Here is a 23,372-nt window from a genome sequence, read left to right as displayed (position 1 = left end):
GTTTTCTCTTGGTGGTATTCTGCTTTTTGGTTCTCACTTATGTGGGGCCAAATATTTTGTATGTGCATTTTTCAGATGGGACATTTTAGAAGAAAAAAAATAAATACAAATGGAAACTTTTCATTTTAAAATCAAGGTTGGCTTCCAAGATTTTAAAAAGTAAAGTCAAAATTACAGAGAAAAAATCTAAAAAGTTAGCAGAACCTCATCATCGATGACAGTGGTGACTTAAAAAAAATAAAATAAAATAAAACTTGTGCACTGGTGGTTTTTGTGCCTTTTTAAAGGGAAAAATACACATGAGATAAATAGGGTTGTAATTTTACTTTGGAAGTTCAAATATTTTTATTTTCATTATTATTTTATTAACTTTGTTTTATTGTGTGCTTTTATATATTTATTTATTTATTTATATAAGCACACGTGTTTTGTGGATCTGGAGAAGGCATTCGTCCGTGTCCCTCGGGGCACCCTGTGGGGAGTGCTCCGGGAGTACGGGGTCCGGGGGCCTTTGCTAAGGGCTATCCGGTCCCTATTCGACCGCAGCAGGAGCTTGGTTCGCATTGCCGGTAGTAAGTCAAACCTGTTTCCAGTGCACGTTGGCCTCCGCCAGGGCTGCCCTTTGTCACCGGTTCTGTTCATCATTTTTATGGACAGAATTTCTAGGCGCAGCCAGGGTGTAGAGGGGGTCTGATTTGGGAACCACAGAATCTCGTCTCTGCTGTTTGCGGGCGATGTGGTTCTGCTGGCTTCGTCAAATCAGGACCTTCAGCGTGCACTGGGGCGGTTTGCAGCTGAGTGTGAGGCGTCCGGGATCAAAATCAGCACCTCCAAATCCGAGGCCATGGTTCTCGACTGGAAAAAGGTGCTTTGCCCTCTTCAGGTTGGTGGAGTGTCCTTGCCTCAAGTGGAGGAGTTTAAGTATCTCGGGGTCTTATTCACGAGTGAGGGACGGATGGAGCGTGAGATCGATAGACGGATCGGTGCAGCATCTGCAGTGATGCGGTCGCTGTATCGGACCGTCGTGGTGAAGAGAGAGCTGAGTAGGGGGGCAAAGCTCTCGATTTACCGATCGATCTACGTTCCGATAAAATATGTATTTTCAAGGCCAAAGTCCTGTTAGCAGTGGCTTTTCATAAGATAAATTAGATGTGATCAAATGTCCAGGAGGATGTATTTAGTTCATGCTCTTGAAGTTTTTTTTTGTTTTTCCAACTTTTTCAGTGGCTAAAGTCTTTTTCAGATAATTTTCACAGAACATTGGTTATCTCTGCTGTGCACAATTTGTCGTTGCTTTTTAGCACTTTGTTTATGACTGATAAGTGGAAGACAAACGGGCATAAAACTGGAACCTCCATCCAATTTTAGTGGTGTAGGTAAGTCCATAACATAAAGATTGAGGCACTTCTGATTAAGCTATAATGTAAATATACATTAAATGGGTTTTTCAATGTTGCATTTAAATGTCCGCACAATCCTGATCAAGTTGGGATCAAACTTTGTCAGTAAATACAGGATACCATCCCACATAATGTTCTCAAATATGAAAGAAGTTTGATCTTTTTTTTGACAGTTACGAATTTTTGAAAATTTGTTCAATGTCGGAGGATAGGGCTTTTTCCTGACATTGACCTTGAAAATTGAATTGGTTCTTACCTATCAGGATATGAATCCTCTGTAAAAATCTCATATGTATGAAAAACTGTGGGCTCCAGGTTGTTCACAAACAGGGACAAAAACATAACCTCTGCCCAGCTTTGGCAGTGGTTTTAAAAAAAAAAGTTCTGCAAATTTATTTAAATATGTATATTTGTATATATGTATATATACAGAATGTGTCCAGCTAACATCATTTTCCTTTTTATCTTACTGGGATCCAGAGTAAACGTGTTTTAGACACATTCTGATCATGTCAGGCTGACATGCACACTTAAGTAATTTATTTATTTATTTTTTTGACTTGTCATTGGTGATGGGGCCTTGATGAACAAAACAAGTGGTGAATTACAGTGGATGTTGCCGATAATTTTCTGTTTATTGCTTAAAAAAGTGTTATTCACAAGTGTCTGTGTCAGGTCCGTTGCCCTAACTGGACCTGGCACTTAAACTGTGCTTGAGATCGTATCCTGCAAAACACAGTTTCTCAAAGCACAATCACATAAAAAGAGACATTAGACAGAGATCTTTGTGAGCTTTGCGCAAAGGGGAAAAGCTTCGGAGAGAGCGTACAAACCTAAGACCAACCTTGCTTCTCCTGCTCCTCTCCGCGCCCCCCCCGGCGCTTGCTCTTTTATTAGGAAAGAAAAAAAAAAAATCATAATCAATACAACGTAGCATCAGGGTACATTGTGTTTGGGGAAGGGAGGGGTGAACGGTTGCTTGTGAGTTACGGTTTCCTGTGAAACATGCTCGTTTCTTTCACAGAAAGAAGGGAGTAAGCAGTTAAGTTTCGATGTCAACAGAGTCCTGAAACAACCTTTAGTTCATCACTGTGGCTGAGCAATCATTTAAGTGCAGCATATGAATGGGTACATAATATTATGATTGAATGAGTAAATGAAGTATAAAAGAATATAATTCAGACAATAATACAATGTAGAATCCTTTAACAAGTCAGCTAAGACACATATTCTTTCAGTCTTGTGGTTGGTTTCACTCCCACATCACACAGATAACAGTTGATACAGTTCATTTCACAAGAAGCAGAAACTTAACTCAGACTACTTTGATTACATTGAATATCATGTAAGCAGGCAGTGATTAATTAAATAACTGGTAACAACTCATAAAATCCCCATCATTTCCCTCCTCTTTTAGCATTTTTTTGTAGTTAGCTAGTGTAAAAATAAATGTATTGACAGTGTATGACAATAATTCAGCATAATTTCACTCATCCATCATGAGCACTTTTTTTTTTACATTTTTTTATTTTTTACACATTTTCACTCATAACTTTCATTACTTTACACTTTCAATTATCATAAGTGTCTTGTCCTTAGTCCACATTATCACATCCTTCCTGGGGCTGCTCGAGGTTCAAAAACTGTATAGGTGGTGTGTGAGCCAATTGTAATTGCACAAACAGCTTGGTTGGCAGCCTGGTAACCATTGCCTTATACAGGGTATGGCACAGCAGGAGAAAATCGAAACTCCAATCAAAATCAGAACCGGTTGTAAGAATTTTAGCAATATTTGCCACCAGGAGCGGAGGTAAACCACCCCCACAGGCTCCATCGTGCTGCTGTTTCCTGAAACTCGGTGGTCATAGTACTTTGCATTTTTCCCAGGACCCTCATCGCCTGTTGTGCTGAATCAGAATTTATCTCATCAGATATATATGTACAGCACGTGGCATTTATCATTCCACATACTCCGCCTTGTGCCGCTGTTAACAAATCTAACACTAATCGATTTTGGAGAAACCGTCGTACGGATTCGGTCAACCATTTTTGTTTTGGGCTTTGTTGACTACGAGAGACGCGTTTAGGAATACAGCCAATCGATAATTTACTGTTTCTAATCGAAACTGTAAGTTTGGAATACCCAACCAGGGCAACACGGCCAGACCACCCTCTCCCAATCGTTCCAGATCTTAAACTCCTCAGGCACATCATCGCTCTGCCAGATGTGTTTTACCTGGTGAATCTCCACGTCATCTAAATTCCGCCTCACCCTTTTGGCCTTTTGGGCTCGGCCGCGACGACAAAGGTGTGATCTGACACCTGGGTAGGGGCGCAAATTCCATCCCATCCGGTGGGAGATTCAGGTACAAGCGTGTACCACAAACCCAGAACACGTCATCCACTGGCCACGTTCCGTTGGGCCGGTAACCATAATTTTGCTATCCTGAAACAATTGTGATCTATTGGACAGGAGGGTTTGTCCTGAGCCCACTTTCCACAATATAGGGTTTCAGATTTGGTTGTGTTAACTTGAATACACTCTCCAACATTTAGGCGAGTCTTCACATCTCTTAGCAGTCAACCATCCCACTAATACATTCCCTTCCTGATAATAACAAATTGGAAATTTATTCCGTGGGGTATTATAACAGTTTTGGCCACAAGTGCAGATGCCTTAATCCTAGTCAAGGTTACTAATTGACTACACGGGTCATAAATTTTCCCCCAATGAGATCCATTCCATCCGCTGTATGCTTTGGACATATATACGTGATCCTCACCAGTCATTGTTATGTACATAGCTTGAACAATACAGTCAGTGACACCATAACTAAATGGTCGTGCCCATAAAGTTGGTTGTGTGCTGGATATTGGGATGTAAACAGACATAGCAGTCTGTCTCATTAACTGATTGAGCTACGATTGTTGCATAATTGTACCATGAGTTTTGCTGTAATGGATTGTCTGTGGTATCATTTTATCTCATCGAGTAGTGCTAGCATCTGTTTAGGTATGTATCTTTATTGATTTTTGCGAACGCTTCGCTTTGTCTAGCTGTCCCTTGTAACCGGAAATGATGAAGTAAATATATTACCCCTGCTAACAGAAGCAACATTATCATACAACAACAAAAACAAGAGCATTTCTTTCTGCTATGAACCTCTCGGATTTCTCCCTTACGTCGTCTAACTCTTTCTCTCCTCAGCAGGAGCTCTTCGTCCTTCATGTTGACTGGTACAGGTGTCATCTTTAGTGACCGTTCAAAAGGTGCAGTTTGTCTGGGCTTAGGGGCTGAAGGTGACAGTTCAGTCTCAGTTCAGTTCAGCAAGGGACTGACTAACAACTAGCAAGACTAACAACTCATAAAATCCCCATCAGTCTGGAATATTTGACATATTAACATATACATAACTTGGAGAGTGAAATAAACTCATCAGGCACAAAGAATCACTATCCAATATTTGACTTATTTAAAATATTTTAAGGCCTGATCATGATTTTTCTTTAGTGCACTTTTACATTTTGTAAAAGCCAAACTTTGAGTTGTGTAAAAATGTCTTTAGTGCCTCATTCATCTGTTCCTGCAGTAATCTTCTAACATCTTCTCATATTTGACAGTTAATCTCACTTTGGTGACTTTTCTCCCTGTCAGGGTTTAAAGGTTAAATTGCGGTTTCCACTGAGGTAATTCACACGTGACGGTGTTTTTTGGAACGTCCTCTTGGTGGCAGTGTAGCTCTGCTGTTCAATCAGCACCAATGTGCAGCCCTGATCACCCCTGACCTTTAAGGCCCCACTTCAGAATATCAGAAGTGGGGAAAACATAGAATATTAAATCAAATGTTCAAGTTGCTGAACTCAAAATGCTTTTATATTATGTAATTTAAAAAAGCCATAAAATGTTTGCTGGCAAAATTCATAATTAGTGTGATGAATTGAGTTAATTCCTCAACCGGATATATGAAAGAAATGAGACTCACCTGTGCTGAACTGTCAGTGTTCACATGACCTGAATGAATGGATGATGGATTTAATACATAAAAAGGGGGTCGACAGTTTCCCGTTTCTTTCTTATAACCGTGAAGACGAGCAAGCATCAGGAATGTCTGCATCGAAAATCAAACGATCACCAAAGATAGTAGAGAAGCTTGAATCTTCGACTGGACTGGGTTGCTTGACGCGAGGACGTTTCGCTTCAAATCGCAGAAGCTTCCTCAGCTAAAATTCTTGCTTTGGTAGTCTGACTTCTGTCTTGACTCTTGTAGAGAAGAATAATCAAGAAGTCACAAAAGCTGGAGTTTTAAACCTAACCAGACCCCTCCTACCGAGAGGCAGACTGCTATAGGCTAGTGACTAAACAATAGCTAATTAGCACCTATTGTGCTCTAGTTAGCACCCTCCTAATGACAGGGCAGCTGTCCCTCCTAATGATGGGATGGACCCTCTCCTGATGGCTCCCTTGATGACTCTCCTGATGACGTGAATGACTCATTACCATGAACAAAAGACTGAAACTGCTTTGACCTGAGTACCCCATTGTAAACAGGGGATAAAGCGTGTCTGAGACCCCCTCCCCGGTTAAGGCTGTTTTTCAACTGTTTTACAAAGAATGCTTCCTTGACACCCCTCTCAAACCATTTCTTCTCTCTGGCTAAGATTTTAACTTCCTTGTCCTCAAACGTGTGGTTAGTGTCTTTCAGTGGAAATGAACTGCAGACTGAGGTCCACTGGCGCCCCTCTGCGGTGCTGGTATAGCCTTTGGTGTAAAGGTTGTTTAGTCTCACCTATGTAGTGTTCATTACAGTTTTCCTGACATCTGATATAATACACTACATTGCTCTGTTTGTAACTAGGGATCCTGTCCTTAGGGTGAACTAATTTCTGTCTCAAGGTGTTAACCAGTTTAAAGTAAACTGGGATTTTGTGCTGTCTGAAGATCCTCTGTAGTTTTTCCCCCTACTCCTGCTAAATAAGGGAGAGACACTCCTCTTCTTCTTGTCTCCGTCTCCTGTCTATCTGGTCTCTTTGTTTTCTGGGACTTCTGCACTTTGTCCAGGGACCATCGTGGGTACCCACATACTGTGAGGGCTTTCCGTACAAGTTGTTGTTCTTTAGCCCTTCCCTCTGCAGTTGTGGGCACCTGTAGGGCTCTGTGATGAGTCATTCATGTCATCAGGAGAGTCATCAAGGGAGCCATCAGGGGAGGCTTCCATTCCATCATTAGGAGGGACAGCTGCCCTGTCATTAGGAGGGTGCTAACTAGAGCACAATAGGTGCTAATTAGAGCTATTGTTTAGTCACTAGCCTGTAGCAGTCGGCCTCTCGGTAGGAGGAGTCTGGTTAGGTTAAAAAACTCCAGCTTTTGTTGGCTCTGTTTTATCTTCTCTACAAGAGTCAAGACAGAAGTCAGACTGCCAGACCAAGAATTTTAGCTGAGGAAGCTTCTGCGATTTGAAGCGAAACGTCCTCACGTCAAGCAACCCTCCAGTCGAAGATTCAAGCTTCTCTACTATGGAAACCACCTGGACAACTGAGAGCCTACACAGAAACATCACCAAAGATGTTTAAATCACCGTTTCAAAACTTTGTAATTTTATAAAAAAAAAGTTTTACATAAAACTGCTGAGACTCTTGAAGGACATGAAGAAGAAACTCAAGTTTGCAAAGAACTGTGCTGGTTGTGGCAAGACATCTGAAGTGGTCCAGGCTGATCTGGGTCGGTCTGGACTGGTGATTTGTCACAACCCAATTGTATTTTTTTTCAAATCTCCATATAAGACCTCCTATTGTGATATTCCGAATACATTCCACCCAATGAAGTTATTCTTCCAGAAAATCCCAAAAGTTTGAATATTCAACATTGTAATGAAATGTAGCCTGGCAGGTTTGTGGATCGTGTGGTTAGTGTTACAGTGCAAAGGTCCCAGGTTTGCTTCCCACCTGCTCGTTTTTGTGATCATGTTTGCGTGACTCCAGCCTCCTCCCACTTCCAAACACACAGGTGAACTAGTGACTCTGAGCTGACAGTGGGTGTGAATGTGACCCTGCGACAGACTGGCGATGAACCCCGCCTTATAGATTAGATAGAACTTTATTGATCCCCTGGGAAGACCCCCTCAGAGAAATTGAGGTTCCAGCAGCATTGTATAGCAGCACACAGGGTAAGAAGCCCACAGAGTATCAAAAGTGAAAGTAAAAAAGTATCTTGATAGGCTGGAAAATCACTTTGGATTTACTGGGAGTGCCCTTGCATGGCTGACGTCATACGTGACCAGTCGTTCTCACTGTGTTTTGTACAGTAACACTATCTCTAACCTTAGTGACATGAAATTTGGGGTTCCACAGGGATCTGTCTTAGGCCCCCTGCTTTTCTCCCTTTATATAGCACCCCTTGGGCACATATTGTGGCGTTTTGGGATTACCTTTCACTGCTATGCAGATGATACTCAGTTATACATGCCGATAACTGCTGGTAATCTCATTCACATAAAATCCTTACAAGATTGCCTTGCAGCAGTGAGAAGTTGGATGTCTAGAAACTTACTACTTTTAAACTCTGATAAGACTGAAATGATGGTTCTTGGTCCAGTGAGACATTGGCATCAATTTGACCAGTTAACGCTCAGCCTCAGCTCGTGTGTCATACATCACACTGACAAAGTGAGGAACCTTGGGGTAATTTTTGATCCTTCATTGTCCTTTGGCCTCCACATTAGAAATATTATGAGGACTGCTTTCTTCCACCTGCAAAATATAGCGAAGATTCGTCCCATCCTGTTTATGGCTGATGCTGAGACCCTGATCCATGCATTTATCTCTTCTAGATTGGACTACTGCAATGTTCTATTTTCTGGTTTACAGCAGTCTAGCATTAGGGCTCTCCAGTTGGTTCAAAATGCTGCAGCCAGACTTTTGACATGAAGCAGAAAGTATAACCACATTACACCCATTTTGGCATCCCTTCACTGGTTTCCTGTCCCAGTGAGATCAGATTTTAAGGTTCTGCTACTAACCTATAAAATTATTAATGGACTGACACCTCCCTACCTAGCTGACCTAATTAAACCTTACGTACCGGCCCGGGGTTTACATTCTCAGGGTGCAAGACTACTTTGTGTCCCTAAGGTGAATAAGAAGTCTGCAGGTGACAGAGCTTTCTCTTATCGTGCCCATGTTCTGTTGAATGATCTCCCTGTGTCAAAAAACAGTCAGATTCTGTGGAGATTTTCAAGTCCAGATTTAAGACGCACTTATTTTCCCTTTCATGGCTAGCATACTGGTACAGTTTTGTTTTACGCTTTTTACTCTTTTAATTCATTTATTAGTAATTGGAGCGGACTGCAGCCTCAACTTTACCTAAATTCTGGGTCTTTAAGTGAAGTTTAGGGCTAGTGGCCGGCGATCACGTTAGTATTTCTCTGTTTTTCTTGTTGTTTAATGCTGACAAATTATACAGTATTTTTTGTCTTTCTGATGCCTGATTCTGTTTTTTCTCTCTGTTTAAGGTGCAGCTTCATCCAAAGATGGGAGTTGTATTCGTGTTGGCGATCTTCCTGTCCTGTGCGCCAATAGCATTTCTTGTATATTCGTCCATGAATTGTTCTATAATTTAAGTTTGTAGCATGGTCCAAGTAGAGGGTCACCCCTTTGAGTCTGGTCTGCTTGAGGTTTCTTCCACAGAGGGAGTTTTTCCTTACCACTCTTGCTCTGGGGCAGGGGTAGGCAACCTGTTCCAGAAAGAGCCATGAGGGTGCAGGTTTTCTTTGCAGCCACTGACTCCACCAGGTGATTTCACTGATTAACTGATTCCATCTGCTCAAAGTGATATTAATCAGTAAAATCACCTGGTGGAGTCAGTGGCTGCAAAGAAAACCTGCACCCTCATGGCTCTTTCTGGAACAGGTTGCCTACCCCTGCTCTGGGGGTTGGTAAGGTTAGACCTTACCTGTGTGAAGCGCTTTGAGGCAACTGTGTTGTGATTTGGTGCTATACAGTGTTCAGAATAATAGTAGTGCTATGTAACTAAAAAGATTAATCCAGGTTTTGAGTATATTTCTATTGTTACATGGGAAACAAGGTAACAGTCGATTCAGTAGATTCTCACAAATCCAACAAGACCAAGCATTCATGATATGCACACTCTTAAGGCTATGAAATTGGGCTTTTATAGTAAAAAAAGAGTAGAAAAGGGGGTGTTCACAATAATAGTAGTGTGGCATTCAATCAGTGAGTTCGTCAATTTTGTGGAACAAACAGGTGTGAATCAGGTGTCCCCTATTTAAGGATGAAGCCAGCACCTGTTGAACATGCTTTTCTCTTTGAAAGCCTGAGGAAAATGGGACATTCAAGACATTGTTCAGAAGAACAGCGTAGTTTGATTAAAAAGTTGATTGGAGAGGGGAAAACATACGCAGGTGCAAAAAATTATAGGCTGCTCATCTGCAATGATCTCCAATGCTTTAAAATGGCCAAAAAAAAAAAAAAAAAAAAAAAAAAAGGTGCGTGGAAGAAAACAGAAAACAACCATCAAAATGGGATGAGGAATAACCAGAATGGCAAAGGCTCACCCATTGAACAGCTCCAGGATGATCAAAGACAGTCTGGAGTTACGCCTGTGTGAAGCTAATTATTTGCAAGAATCCCCCGTAAAGTCCCTCTGTTAAATAAAGACATGTGCAGAAGAGGTTACAATTTGCCAAAGAACACATCAACTGGCCTAAAGAAAATGGAGGAATATTTTGTGTACTGATGAGAGTGAAATTGTTCTTTTTGGGTCCAAGGGCCGCAGACAGTTTGTGAGATGACCCCGAAACTCTGAATTCAAGCCACAGTTCACAGTGAAGACAGTGAAGCATGGTGGTGCAAGCATCATGATATGGGCATGTTTCTCCTACTATGGTGTTGGGCCTATATATCACATACCAGGTATCATGGATCAGTTTGGATATGTCAAAATACTTGAAGAGGTCATGTTGCCTTATGCTGAAGAGGACATGCCCTTGAAATGGGTGTTTCAACAAGACAATGACCCCAAGCACACTAGTAACCGAGCAAAATCTTGGTTCCAAACCAACAAAATTAATGCCTCGCAGATGTGAAGAAATCATGAAAAACTGTGGTTATACAACTAAATACTAGTTTAGAGATTCACGGGATTGCTAAAAAAGCAGTTTGAACATAATAGTTTTGAGTTTGTAGCGTCAACAGCAGATGCTACTATTATTGTGAACACCCCCTTTTCTACTTTTTTTTTTTACTAATAGCCCTATTTCATAGCCTTAAGAGTGTGCATATCATGAATGCTTGGTCTTGTTGGATTTGTGAGAATCTACTGAATCTACTGGTACCTTGTTTCCCATGTAACAATAAAAAATGTACTCAAAACCTGGATTAATCTTTTTAGTCACATAGGACTACTATTATTCTGAACACTACTGTATAAATGAAAATAAATTGAAACTGAAAAAAGATGAACAGTTTACAATATGAATACCAGACATACTGATCAATGCTGGTTTACTGCCTACTACTGTTCCTCTCCTTCCCGTCCTCTGTCTTCCTGGTACTCCTCCTCCCCCTGAGTGAGGAGTTGTACAGTCTGATGGTCTGAGGGACAAAGGAGTTTTTCAGTCTGTTGGTCCTGCACTTGGGAAGGAGCAGTCTGTGGCTGCAGATGCTCTTCTGCTGGGATAGTCTCCAGCTCCCCTGCAGCCCTCAAATGGAATAAGTGAGATTGGAAAATAAATGAAATGAATAAGTTGTCAAAATTTCACCTCAACCTTAAACTATTAGAACACCCCCAAAACTTGTATGTTTTCAAAAACATTGTGGCGAATATAAAAAGTTGTGGGTGGTGTTACATTTAGGGATGAGGTGAAATTTTAAAACACTTTCTCAATTCAACACTAAATGTTATAACATTCAGGTTCACAGTTCACTGGAAGTCGAACTGTTCCAGTCGCTGAGCAGTAACCAACTGGAACTGAACAATCCTGGCAGTCTTCAAAGATCTACAGTTTGTTTATTTGCTATGGCCTCAGAAAACTCTGCAAACATCATCCAAGTGTGATTATTCCAGAATTTTTGCAGAGGTCACGTATATCCAAACTCTCAGCACTGCTGTTATTTGTCACAGTGTCCAGTGCAGGTTTGGATTTCGATGTTGATGCCTTCATCAATGACGTAGAGTTTCCTGTTTTAATCCCTGCTGCTGTCCTCTGACTCACCAGTGCAGTGTCCTTCATGCTACATTAGGTCTCCGTGTCCAGGCTCTGCGGGAATAAATGATGAGGCAGTGCCGGTCTTGGAATTCACTGTGTGGTCCTTGAAGAAGATGGAGTGCTGCTTCATCTGAAGTACCTCCATCCTTCACCTCACATTTTGTTGGGTTGCATTGTGTCACGGAGCCCAAGCGGAGCTACTTGTCAATCTGTTACTATGTTACCATGTGCTGGTGGAGCTCAGCATCAAGGTCTGTGCATCAAGCACATTTTACAGTTTAATTTGTTTTACTTGCCACGGTGCACAAATGCTGTTGTTTCACATGCTTTGACGTAACCCAGTAATCATTCAAAATGTCAAACTTGATTATTGGTTCAGGAAAATCCAGAAATCCATCCAAGCCGCAGAGCACTTTGTCTAAAAGACTGACACCAATTTGGAATGCTTTAATTTAACTTTGATTCTAGCTGTCTGCAAGATCATGAAACAATCTGCACTCCTCATAAAAACATTTTTTTACAACTTGGCATCATAGTGTAGCCAGGGCGAATGATTCATCCATTTTGGAATGAAACAGGATTTATCTCACTTGCCTGTTTTCTTTAGTTAATGGGGAAAGTCAACATTTTGGGGGATCCAAAGACATTCCCAGACCAGACTGGATATGCAGTTTGTTTACTGCAATATCTTAAGGATTTACTCTGTTTCCGCCCCACTGGATGTGTCCAGGAAGCCTTCGGGGGGCGATGTTCAGGGGGCCATCCTCCTCCCAATGAGAAGCCCGTCCCACTCCTTTCAGCAGAAAGCAGTTTTCCTTGTCCTCTGAGCTCCTCCGTCTATCAGAGTTGTTCACTATGTTCCTGAGGATGAGCCTCTGAGCCCAACCACCCTGGAAAGTAAATTTATTTAAGCCATTTCTTTCTATGATCTAATTATTTCCAACACTAACCAGAGTTGATGAACGTAGGTGAGGGTTGGAACTGAACTCAGTTGGTAAATTGAGAGCTTCACCTCCCACTTCAGGTCCTTCATCATCAGCACAGTCGAGACTCTAGAGAGCAACGCCTGCACGAGTGCAGTCTGCCTGTCAGTCTCCAATTCCATCATTCAAGACCCCAAGATACTGAGTTACTTCTGAGGGCCAGACCACAGCACCAATGCCTCAGACCTTGACGCACTGCAGCCCAAACTGATAAAACTCCACTGCAAAACCCTTCAGTGGACCCTGGACACCGTCAGAACACATCATCTGCAAAAAGCAGAGAAACGATCCAGACAACGGCTTTAAAGTGAAACTTCAGTAAAACTAAATAACCACAAAAGAAAACAAACACAAACTCAAAAAAAAAACCCATTGTGGTAAACATATATACTCTATATTATATAGAAGCTGCTCTTGGAACAGAAATGATTGTACGCTGACATAACTATGAAAACCGTAAACTAATGTGATGAACTAAAAACATCTGTTAGTATCTCAGCAGCAGCTTAATGAACATGTGCAGGTAGAATGACAAAATGGCTGCTGGAAGTCACATGACACAGCTTCAACCAACCAACAGAATGGCTCCAAAGTAAGGAGGAAGAAAACGAAGAGGGAAAAGAGGATGGAAGAAAGATAAGTAAGGAATTAATAAAACAAAAGGTGCAAATAAGAAAAGGAACAAAAGAAGGAGGGAGTGCAGATACAGAGAAGGAAACTGACAGAGAGGAGGGAAGAAGAAAGGAACAAAGGCGGAAGGAAATAAAAACAAAACAACGGCACAAGGAAGGAAAGAAAAAGGAAACAACTGCATAGGGAAGGAAAAAATAGACAACAGCACAGGAAAGGAAAGAAAAAGGAAACAACAGTATAGGAAAGGAAAGAAAAAATAGGAAACAATGGCATCGGGAAGGAAAGAAAAAGGGTACAATGGCATAGGGAAGGAAAATATAGGAACCAATGCCACAGGGAAGGAAAGAAAAAGGGAATAACGGCACAGGGAAGGAGAGAAAAAGTAAATAATGGCATAGGGAAGGAAAATATAGGAAACAATGGCACAAGGAAGGAAAGAAAAAGGAACCAGCAGTACAGGGAAGGAAAGAAAAAGGAAACAACTGCATAGGGGAGGAAAAAATATGAGACAACAGCACAGGAAAGGAAAGAAAAAGGAAACAATGGCATCGGGAAGGAAAGAAAAAGGGTATAATGGCATAGGGAAGGAAAATATAGGAACCAATGCCACAGGGAAGGAAAGAAAAAGGGAATAACGGCTCAGGGAAGCAGAGAAAAAGCAAGTAATGGCATAGGGAAGGAAAATATAGGAAACAATGGCACAAGGAAGGAAAGAAAAAGGGACCAGCAGTACAGGGAAAGAAAGAAAGGTACAATGGCATAGGGAAGGAAAGAAAAAGGGAATAACAGCATAGGGAAGGAAAAAATAGGAAACAACAGCATAGGAAAGGAAAAAGGGGGAATAGTGGCACAGGGAAGGAAAGAAAGAGGGAACAAAGGTATGGTATAGTGAAGGAAAGAAAGAGGAACAATGGCATAGGCATAGGGAAGGAAGAGACGGAAAGAAGTGAAGAAACTTTTCAAACCCTCCAACCAAAACAAATCTGTGCAGATAACCATTAGGTGGTGACTATGAATTATTGAGGAGCGACGAGCAGAAATGTCTAAAAGAGGAACCGTGTGACTTTTGCAGCAGTGTGTCCTTGACACGACTCTCCTCTTTGTGATGTTGCAGATCACACACACACACACACACACACACACACACCACACACACACACACACACACACACACACACACACACACACACACACACACACACACACACACACACACACACACACACACACACACGATGGTGATCCTAACCTCACAAATAATCTCTTTAGTGGAAAATATCTTAAAGGAGTCACAAATACTGCAGCAGACACCCAGTCTGAGTTCCTGTGGTAAAGACTGTACGTTACTTTTCATTCTGTTTTTAGAGATCGGGATGCTGCATGTGACAGCGGAATTTGCACTTAAAAGTACAGTGTGTAGAATTTAGTGCCATCTAGTGGTGACTTTGCAGAATGTAGAACATCTTCATGTACAAACTATCACAAAGTACATTGCTCATGTTACTGGTGCATATATGTATTTGCTGTTTTGCAGGAATGGTGGATTTCTGTAGTTCTCATGGCAGCTGATCAGTCCACTTTCATTTGTTCAGTTCTAAATATACTTAAAAAAATTCTTGCAAAGGAAATAATTGTCAAATGTGAGTAGAGCAGTTGGAAGCTTGATAGCTAACAATCTGATAATATAACTCTAAAAAACAAACAAACAAAAAACCCTGAATGTGTCCTTTAATATTGCTTCCTAATCTCAAGTGTTTGGTGAATTGTGTTGATATCATGGCCCAAGCAGAGGGTCACCCCTTTGAGTCTGGTCTGCTTGAGGTTTCTCCTCAAATCATCAGAAGGAGTTTTTTTTCTTACCACTGTCGGCTGTGTGCTTGCTTCGGTTGGTTGGTAAGGTTAGACCTTACTTGTGTGAAGCGCCTCCAGACACAACAGCCACGATCGGTACGTGGGGAAAAAAAATTATATATATATATGTGTGTATGTATGTATGTGTGTATGTATGTATGTATAAAACATTTTTTGTACCATTCTAAACCATTACATGTGTCTGAACTGTACTAAAACACAAAACTCTGCTTTACTGTTGAACAATCTCTCTTTGGCATTGTTTTAACATACAACCCACCGACAGGATGGAAAGGCATGTTGTTGCTTTAAAAAAAAAAATCAGCCAAATTATGCAGTTTATAATGTTCAGGAACTAAATCAGTAGGAATACAGGTTTTCACATTTCTGATGGCCCTTGAACTAATCATAAGTACAATATGGTTAAGTGAGGGGAAAAAAAAAAGCTGTGTAAGATTGAAATAGCATAATTTTATTCTACATGGATCACTTAAGATTTTGACAATAATCAGTCATTGGCCACATTACATTTTAAAACACAAATTTGATGTCATTAAGGGAACTGTGAAGCTTTAAATGTCTTTTAGAGACAACAGTCTTATGACAAAAATTCAGTGCATCTTTATCTTAAGTGCAGACAGTGCATTAAGAGTTCTTGGTCCCAGCATTCGTTTGAGTTGTAAGTTGGCAGACTGGTTGATCTCTTAATGAGTGAATAACTCCACCAGGTGATTGCGCCGTAGTACTGGACAAACGTTTACCATTCCTCATGCAGTCTGCTGGCCTGATTTGGTTGAAAAGTTCTACGAACATTGCCCTTGTCTTTGTCCCACCGTGACGCCTGTCTCACGTGCTGTCATCTAAAACTCAGTTTGTCTTCAGCCCTTACAGAGGATTGAAAATGAGGTTGAGCTTCTCGGCGAGCAGCTTTCCGTTGGCGGAGGCTTCAGTTACACTCACCACCACCACCATCACCACCACTATCACCACCAGCCGCCCTCCACCCTGCCGCCGTCAACGCCTCTGCAGTTCCTGTCGCACCATGACCCCCTTTCACAGGAGCTGTTCACAGTGGTGAGCATGTGAACAAAAACCCCACACTTGTCTTGTTTATATTTTAGCTCATTTTCATTTTGTTACTATAAAATGACCCAGTATGTTACAAGCAGAAAGCAATGGTTTGTTCTTGTGTTTTTGTCACAGCCATACCCACACTTTATGCCTCGTCGAATCACAGGCCGGCGTTACCGCTCTCAGCAGGCTGTGCCCCCATCCCCCTACCACCCCAGCTTCCTGCCTTACTTCCTGTAAGTGTTTCTCTACACTTGGTTTAGTTTAGACAACTGAAGAACATGAAGACCAGTTCAGATCAGACGTTGGTCAAACTTATATTTTCACCGAACCCACAGGACCCAGGTCTGCTCCGGATCCACAAAGTACATTTCAGTGCATGTGCATGCTAATTTAGCAGATATTGGATTCGATTTACAGTACAGCCACTTGTTTGCACATTTGCCGTGCACAGTTTAGTCTGCTGTTGCGTAAGCCTGCATACGTGAAGGTGTTCTGAAAGGACAGAACCATGCAGGATGGATGAAGTCGCACACAGTCATGCTCACGCATCCAACACCACCTCTGCTCTGGAACCGTTTACAGGATCATGTTATGCTGCAGCCTCCACCACGACGACTTTGTAATTATAATACAAGGTTGCAAATGGGTGGGAAGTTTACTGCAACTTCCAGAAACTTTCTATGAGAAGTTAACCTTGAGAATTTAAAATGTTCAACTTATTTTCCACAATTAATCACAAGTTCTTTATTCAGGGTTTTTTTTTGGGGGGGGGTCTATATGGGTTGCAAAATTCTGGGAATTTTCTAAGTTGGAAACGTTCCATATGAATTAATGGGAATAAATAGGAGTTAACTGCAGGGGTGGTGGTCAAGCGGATAAGTGCGCTTGTTTCCAGTGCAGAAGATTCCTGGTTCAAACCCCACCACTGCCTGTTCTTCAATGCAGAGTTGGACCGGTTGTCTGCGTGGTTGCTATCCACGGGCCAAGGCGGGTCCATGGTGTTGTGGATGTGGCACATCACCAGCGCATGTTCCCAGACTTAACTTGACCGCTGGTGACATTCATGTACTGCGCCCCAAAGACCTTTATCTAATGTGTGCTGAGTGACTTTTTGGCAGTCTCCCACTGCACATGATGGCAAATACTTCTTCCAAGTGAAACATAAGGTCCAAAGGTTCCCACAGGAACCTCTTTGCCACAGTGACTACGTTTACATGCAGCCAATAACCCTTTCATAACCGGAATATTAGCAATAACCAGGTTGTGCACGGCCATGTAAACACCTGCAAAAACCAGAATATGCTCATTCCGGTTTTTAAAAACCCGAATGTGACCCCTGGGTTACTCCTTTTCTAATCTGAATATCAGGTCGTATAAACGCGCATCGGAATATCCCCATAGAAAGGAACATTATTTTGTGTTCTGCGCATGTCCTATCCGCAAGGAATCTTGGTCTTTTCAGTACGGAAACTACTTGTATGCAGCGCGCGCAACCCACAGGACTCCACAGAAGCAGAGGTAAATAAGTATGGCGAAATTCAGACGCGGCAGCACAGCACCACACTTTTGGAGCGAGGAGGAAACCGAATATTTCATTAGAATCATGAATGACATGAATATAATGTTTTATTGACAGTAGAAAGAGGAAGAAGAAACGGAAATGACATTCTCCGTGTGTCTGGATGTTGTCCATGCGTCGCTGTTTAGATGGGGATATTCCAAATGATACCAGTGACCATGTATACAGGAGTAACTCTGTCTGCTTAAGCATGTAAACGGGTTATTCCTAATGATTCAGACACTGGAATATTGACCTTAATCTGAATATTAATGGCATGTAAATGTAGTCACTGTCACAGGACTGCATTTATATAGCGCTTTTTCCGTCTGCATCAGAAGGTCAAAGTGCTTTACAGTGATGCTTTAGACACATTCACACACCAATGTCAGTGTGTTGCTATGCAAGATGCTCACTACACAACGGGAGCAACTTGGGGATTAAGGACCTTGCACAAGGGCCCTTAGTGATTTTTCAGTTTGGCTGGGTTTTGGACCGAGGATCCTCTGGTCTGAAGCCCAATGCTTCAGGTGCATAAGGACCCTCCACGAGGGAGGTCACTTTCTTCAAGTAGGTGCAGTGACCCAATAAAGTCATATTACTCACGACTGACATCAGTTAACCAATTCAAGTGGAATTCCACAAAGGGTCTGATCTGGGTCCTAAGCAGGGTCATTAATGTGGGTTTCTTAACCCAGGTTGATTGCTTCATCCTCCGTCCTTGGCACAGATTTTATCAGTGTCACTGTGGCAGTCTGAAAGGGGCATTGTAAAGTTTAAATACAGGGCTGTTTCCTAAAAATGTCGTCTGTCTGCTCAACCCACTAATTCAGGTCCATGCTTCCGGTGACGCCGACTGTGGGCCCCGCCATCAGCCTTGAACTTGATGTGGATGACGGAGAGGTGGAGAACTATGAGGTAGGAACGAGCACAACATTCAAAAATGCTAACATTCAAAAATGTTGACCTGTGAAACTAACTTCAGTTCCTAAAGATGTTTGTTAGTTTGCACACAGCATGAATAATGATTTATGAGAAATTTTTTTCTCTGGTTCAAGTGTGGAAATTGCACACGGTCCTTTTTCTCACTGATTTTACCAGTCTGTTAGACAGACCCGTATTCTGGCCCCAGTCATGCTACCTGTCTGTGTCATTGGATAGGACACAGAGTTCCCTAAATGGGTACCTACCAGCCTTGGCTGAGCAGGTCTCTGATGGACTGGAGTTCCGCTCAGGGAGAGTCATAGAGTCTCACTGGCTTTGTGCTTCTCTATCAAGGGACGAGCAGTGGCCCACTGGGCCTCAGGGCCTGCTTAGGATGTACTGGACTTTCTGATGTATCAGTCACATTTATTTATTTTTTTTTTAGCTAGTTTGGGAGTGAGTGGATAAAAGGCTCTGAGCTGGCCTGCTAATATGTAGACCTGGGTTTGAATCCTGCTTATCCTACCTGTCTGTGTCCTTAGACAAGACACATAATCTACATTGTCTCAGGCCACCCAGCTCTAAATAGGTACTGGAATTAGCTGGGGAAGTAACCCGTGTTGGACCGGCATCCCGTTGTGGACTCTCATCTGCTTGGCGCTGTGGAATCCAGAAATGATGCAGTGGCCCCAACGGGCCTCAAGGCCTGTATAGGACTTACTTCTACTTTGGGAGGCCCTGTGCCTTATATTCCAGTGCACATGTTCTTCAATTATATATTAATATTTTTAATTATTCTTCTGTAGTAATGGAATTCTCACCATTAATGTTTCTGCGTGACTTTTTCAGGCCCTGTTGAATCTCGCGGAGCGTCTCGGAGAGGCTAAACCCCGCGGCCTCACTAAGGCTGACATCGAACAGCTTCCGTCGTACAGGTTCAACCCCAACAACCATCAGTCTGAACAGACACTGTGAGTCACTTTCTGCCTTTAGGTTTTGGTTTGGTTTGGGTTTTTTAAAATTATTCTTCCAAGACCTTATGGAAACCTTGGGTGCTTTCGCAGGGTGTGGTTTGTATGTGTGACTTTGAGTCTCGCCAGCTTCTAAGGGTCTTACCCTGTAATCACGAGTTCCACACCAAGTGTGTTGACAAGTGGCTTAAGGTGAGTTTGGATGTTTAATTATTTGTTACGATGTTGAAGACTTCTAAGAGACTTTTGTTATCAGTTATTTCATGTTGTTACGCTTTGATCTTTGATATGTTGTTCCACTGTATTGCAATCTTTCTTTCCTACCAGGCTAATCGCACCTGTCCTATTTGCCGGGCTGATGCCTCTGAGGTCCAGAGAGATTCTGAGTGACCTTTGGCTGGTGTCAGGATCCCGCATCCACAATCCCTGGATCCAGTTGGACACCGACATTCTTTCCTTTCTTCGTCCGCCTGCTGCTCTCACATTCTGCCACATAACTGGGACCAGTATTCCTTCACTCTTTGTTCCCTTGGACACAGAACCGGAATTCTTACCTGGGATCAGCATTTAGGGGTGTGGAAACTGACTGACTAGTGCTCACTTTATGTCTGGACTTCTTAGGCCTTCGAACGTGGGACTGTCACACCGCCAGCTCTCTGCCTTCTGCTTGTGGTTACTCCTTCTTACCGATGGCCTTGGAATCACGTTCGCTCAGTGTCATGTGCAGATGAACATATATATATATATATAGCATGTGTGTATTTTTTTTTTTTTTTTTTCCCTAACCTGCCCTTCCAAACTGAAGCAGTGTGTTCAGTCGTTTGCCTGATGGAAGGGGAGGAAAAAAGACTTCTTTGAAAAATGTTTGTGTAGTTGTACTAACAAACGTTGGGGTAGAATTGGCAGTCCAAAGATTATTGTCGTTTCATTACTCTTCTGCTTCCGATTAAGTATTCACTTTCTGTCCAGGAGAGACCGTCCTTTCCACAGCACTCATCGTATTCGCCATTTGTCATCGGAAGCGTTCAGGTTTAATTTGTTTGCGACTACTTGCATTCCTGGTGAGAGTGCATTTCGTATGCAGCCCAGTGACACGTACGCTGTGAGTGTGTTACACCTGTTGTGGTATTTCCAGTTTGTTGTACAGTTTATTCACCTCTTGCTTTTGCTGACTCTGGGACGAGGGCATCATCAGGTTAGCAGCAGGAACAGTCAGAAGTCAGTAAAGCATTTCTTTGTGTTTGTCATCTAAATGAGACTTTATTGATGACCGCCGTAGTTTGTCTCCATTCCTCAATTAGTCCATGAGCCAGAAGCCAATTTTGAACTAATCGGTATCACTTAAGGGGAGTAAATGACACTTACAATCCAGCCTCAGTGTACCATACATACAATGTATGGTGGCCATCTGGCGTCAGCATTAAAAAAAAAAAAAAAAAAAATGCTCCAATCATATTGAAAAGTGTATCATTATTTGTCTGACAATAAAGATTCTAAATGGTTTGGAGCATCTATGACTGAATGTTATGGGGAAAATGGCAAAAATGGTGACAAAGTCCACTTTCAGTTTGCACAGGGCTCAACAGTTGAAGTTGCTCCAGTTTTGGTAAAAAGTGATGCAAATTATTGGTTAAGGTAATAGGATTAATTCACGGAATGGTTTTGACTGTCAAATGCATGGCCTCCAAAGTAATGCTCAAAAAACATCTACACCCATTGGATTCTACGAGCTGCGTTACTCCCATAATGTGATACCTAAGCATGACAAAGTGTAAGCTATTGTTTTTTAGAATCTTACTACCTCAACCAATAATTTGCAGCACTTTTTTTTTGTAACCAGAAGGGGAGCAACTTTAAGTTTTTACTCCATAACATTGTCAGTTTGTCCAAACTGTACTTTTTAGGAATATTTCATCACACAAATAATGTATAATTTTCAATATGACTGGAACATTTTAAATGTACTTTTTATAACCCTGGGTTATAAAAGGGGACTTATTTAGTCCCCTTAAGTGATACTAAGAACCTGCTTGGCCCAGGCACTAAATTTCTTACCATCAGTATTTTCTTAGTTTACATGTAAGACATTTAAAGGCCCACATGAAACATTTAATGTTTCAGCCCAATATTATAATAATTTGCACACATATTAGGTTTAAGGGCAGCCAAGATTTTCCGATTTCCACACATCTGTTAGACTTTTTTCTTGCATGGTCCCTCTGAAGAACAGTTGATCTTTTGAGAAGAACTGGTCAAAGGTCAAGGTTACAGAGCACAGTCTAGGTTGATGCTAATGTTTACAGGCATATTAAGCTGAGTTATAATCTGGTTATTGTTACCATGTAGGTTAGTCCTTCCAGTTTTGACCGAGTGTGACCAGAAAGGTTTGAAACAAGTGTCATTTAATTCTGTGGCTCCCGGTCCCGGTTCTGAGGGACCCAAAACCTGGATCTCTACCTGCTTGAATCAGCTTTTGGCAGAGCAGGAAGAGATGTGCGGGACCGAGTCCTTCACAGTCTGGTTTTGTAACAAAGATGAAAAATATTTACCAAATATCTAGAATTCTTTTTTTTTTTTTTTTATTGCAGCCAGTCAAATTAATCCATGTCAGATCAATTGTCACATTAGTTTCTTCTCCTCATCCTTCCATTTTCACTTTGATGTGTTGGAAAATGGTTGTTATAAACTAATGTGTGTGCAAACATCTCACCAGGCTGTTGCACACAAAACGTGTAACTTCCTGGTGTTAAATTTGTTAAAGGAAAGATGAGGACTGGTTATGGTTACCTTTACACATCTACAGTGTTCTAACCTGAAGACACATCAGGTGAATATCTAAAAGAGTCGACCAAGTCGCCGTCTTCCTCGCCGTACATTTATTTTTTGTGGAAAACGAGGCCATTGAACATGGTTTTTAACTCGATAGATACATGAACAGTTATTGCGGGTCCGATTTCTTAATCGAGGACAAAACTGCTTCGATAAACAGATACAACTCACTCAACTATGATTGTGAGAAATGGTAATGACATCTCCTCTTGCACGAATATCCGGGTCTGTTGACAGAATCCTAGTCTGATTAAAACTTTCCTAACTAGAGACTACACATACCTCACTTCACACATATCTCTGTACCTGTTAGCGATAAATGTTAACAGGGTTAAGCAAAAACTACCGAGATGATTTTCCTGAAACTTGTGAATGGGTGAAGTGTGGGCTAAAGAAGAAATGGTTAATGTGTGGAGCACACCGGATTAAAGGGGCGGATCCTGGATTATTCAAACACCTCCCACTTCCCAACAGCTTTCTTTAATGTTGGGACTGAGGGTGTTTCTCAAGCAATAATGTAGATATTAGTACTCTACATATGCTCATTTTCTTTCCCACCCCTAAAAATTGATCTGTTCTTGAGAAATTCACAAAAATGTTGAAAAATGCCCGATTTATGATTTATGTGGTTATTGTAATAAACAGGCTCTTATAGTCATGGAAAGGGGGATAGTTACATTATTTTTCACAGCATCAGTCACAACTTTTTTCTGTATCAGTTTTTTAATTTGGGATTGTTGTGCACTTTTACATTGGAGTTAATTTGTTTAGTGCTCTGATTCCTGGGAAACCTCATAAATATTAATCACGTGATTTTTCAATAGGTAAATTACACTGGAGTAGAAGTTGTGGGATCTTCCAATCTAGTACAAAAAAGTGAGATTACTCCAGAAAATGTGGTATATTAACATTTCTTACAACAGTGG

At 41.6% G+C, this 23,372-nt stretch overlaps 1 protein-coding gene across 1 annotated transcript; it reads left to right on the top strand.

Annotated features, from left to right (window-relative positions):
• Window positions 1-13,934: 13,934 nt before the first annotated feature.
• Window positions 13,935-21,068, top strand: LOC117526672 (E3 ubiquitin-protein ligase RNF38-like). The gene is made up of 8 exons (XM_034188725.1): window positions 13,935-13,988; window positions 15,160-15,186; window positions 15,973-16,164; window positions 16,294-16,397; window positions 18,556-18,640; window positions 19,496-19,619; window positions 19,712-19,809; window positions 19,945-21,068. Exons 1-8 carry the CDS (start codon window positions 13,935-13,937, stop codon window positions 20,005-20,007), a joined length of 747 nt encoding a protein of 248 aa, XP_034044616.1. The 3' UTR covers window positions 20,008-21,068.
• Window positions 21,069-23,372: the final 2,304 nt, after the last annotated feature.

This window comes from Thalassophryne amazonica, chromosome 15 (genome assembly GCF_902500255.1).
Source record: "Thalassophryne amazonica chromosome 15, fThaAma1.1, whole genome shotgun sequence".
Lineage (NCBI taxonomy): Eukaryota > Metazoa > Chordata > Actinopteri > Batrachoidiformes > Batrachoididae > Thalassophryne > Thalassophryne amazonica.
Note: the sequence above shows the minus strand (reverse complement) of the source record. Positions and strands in the feature narration are given on the sequence as shown.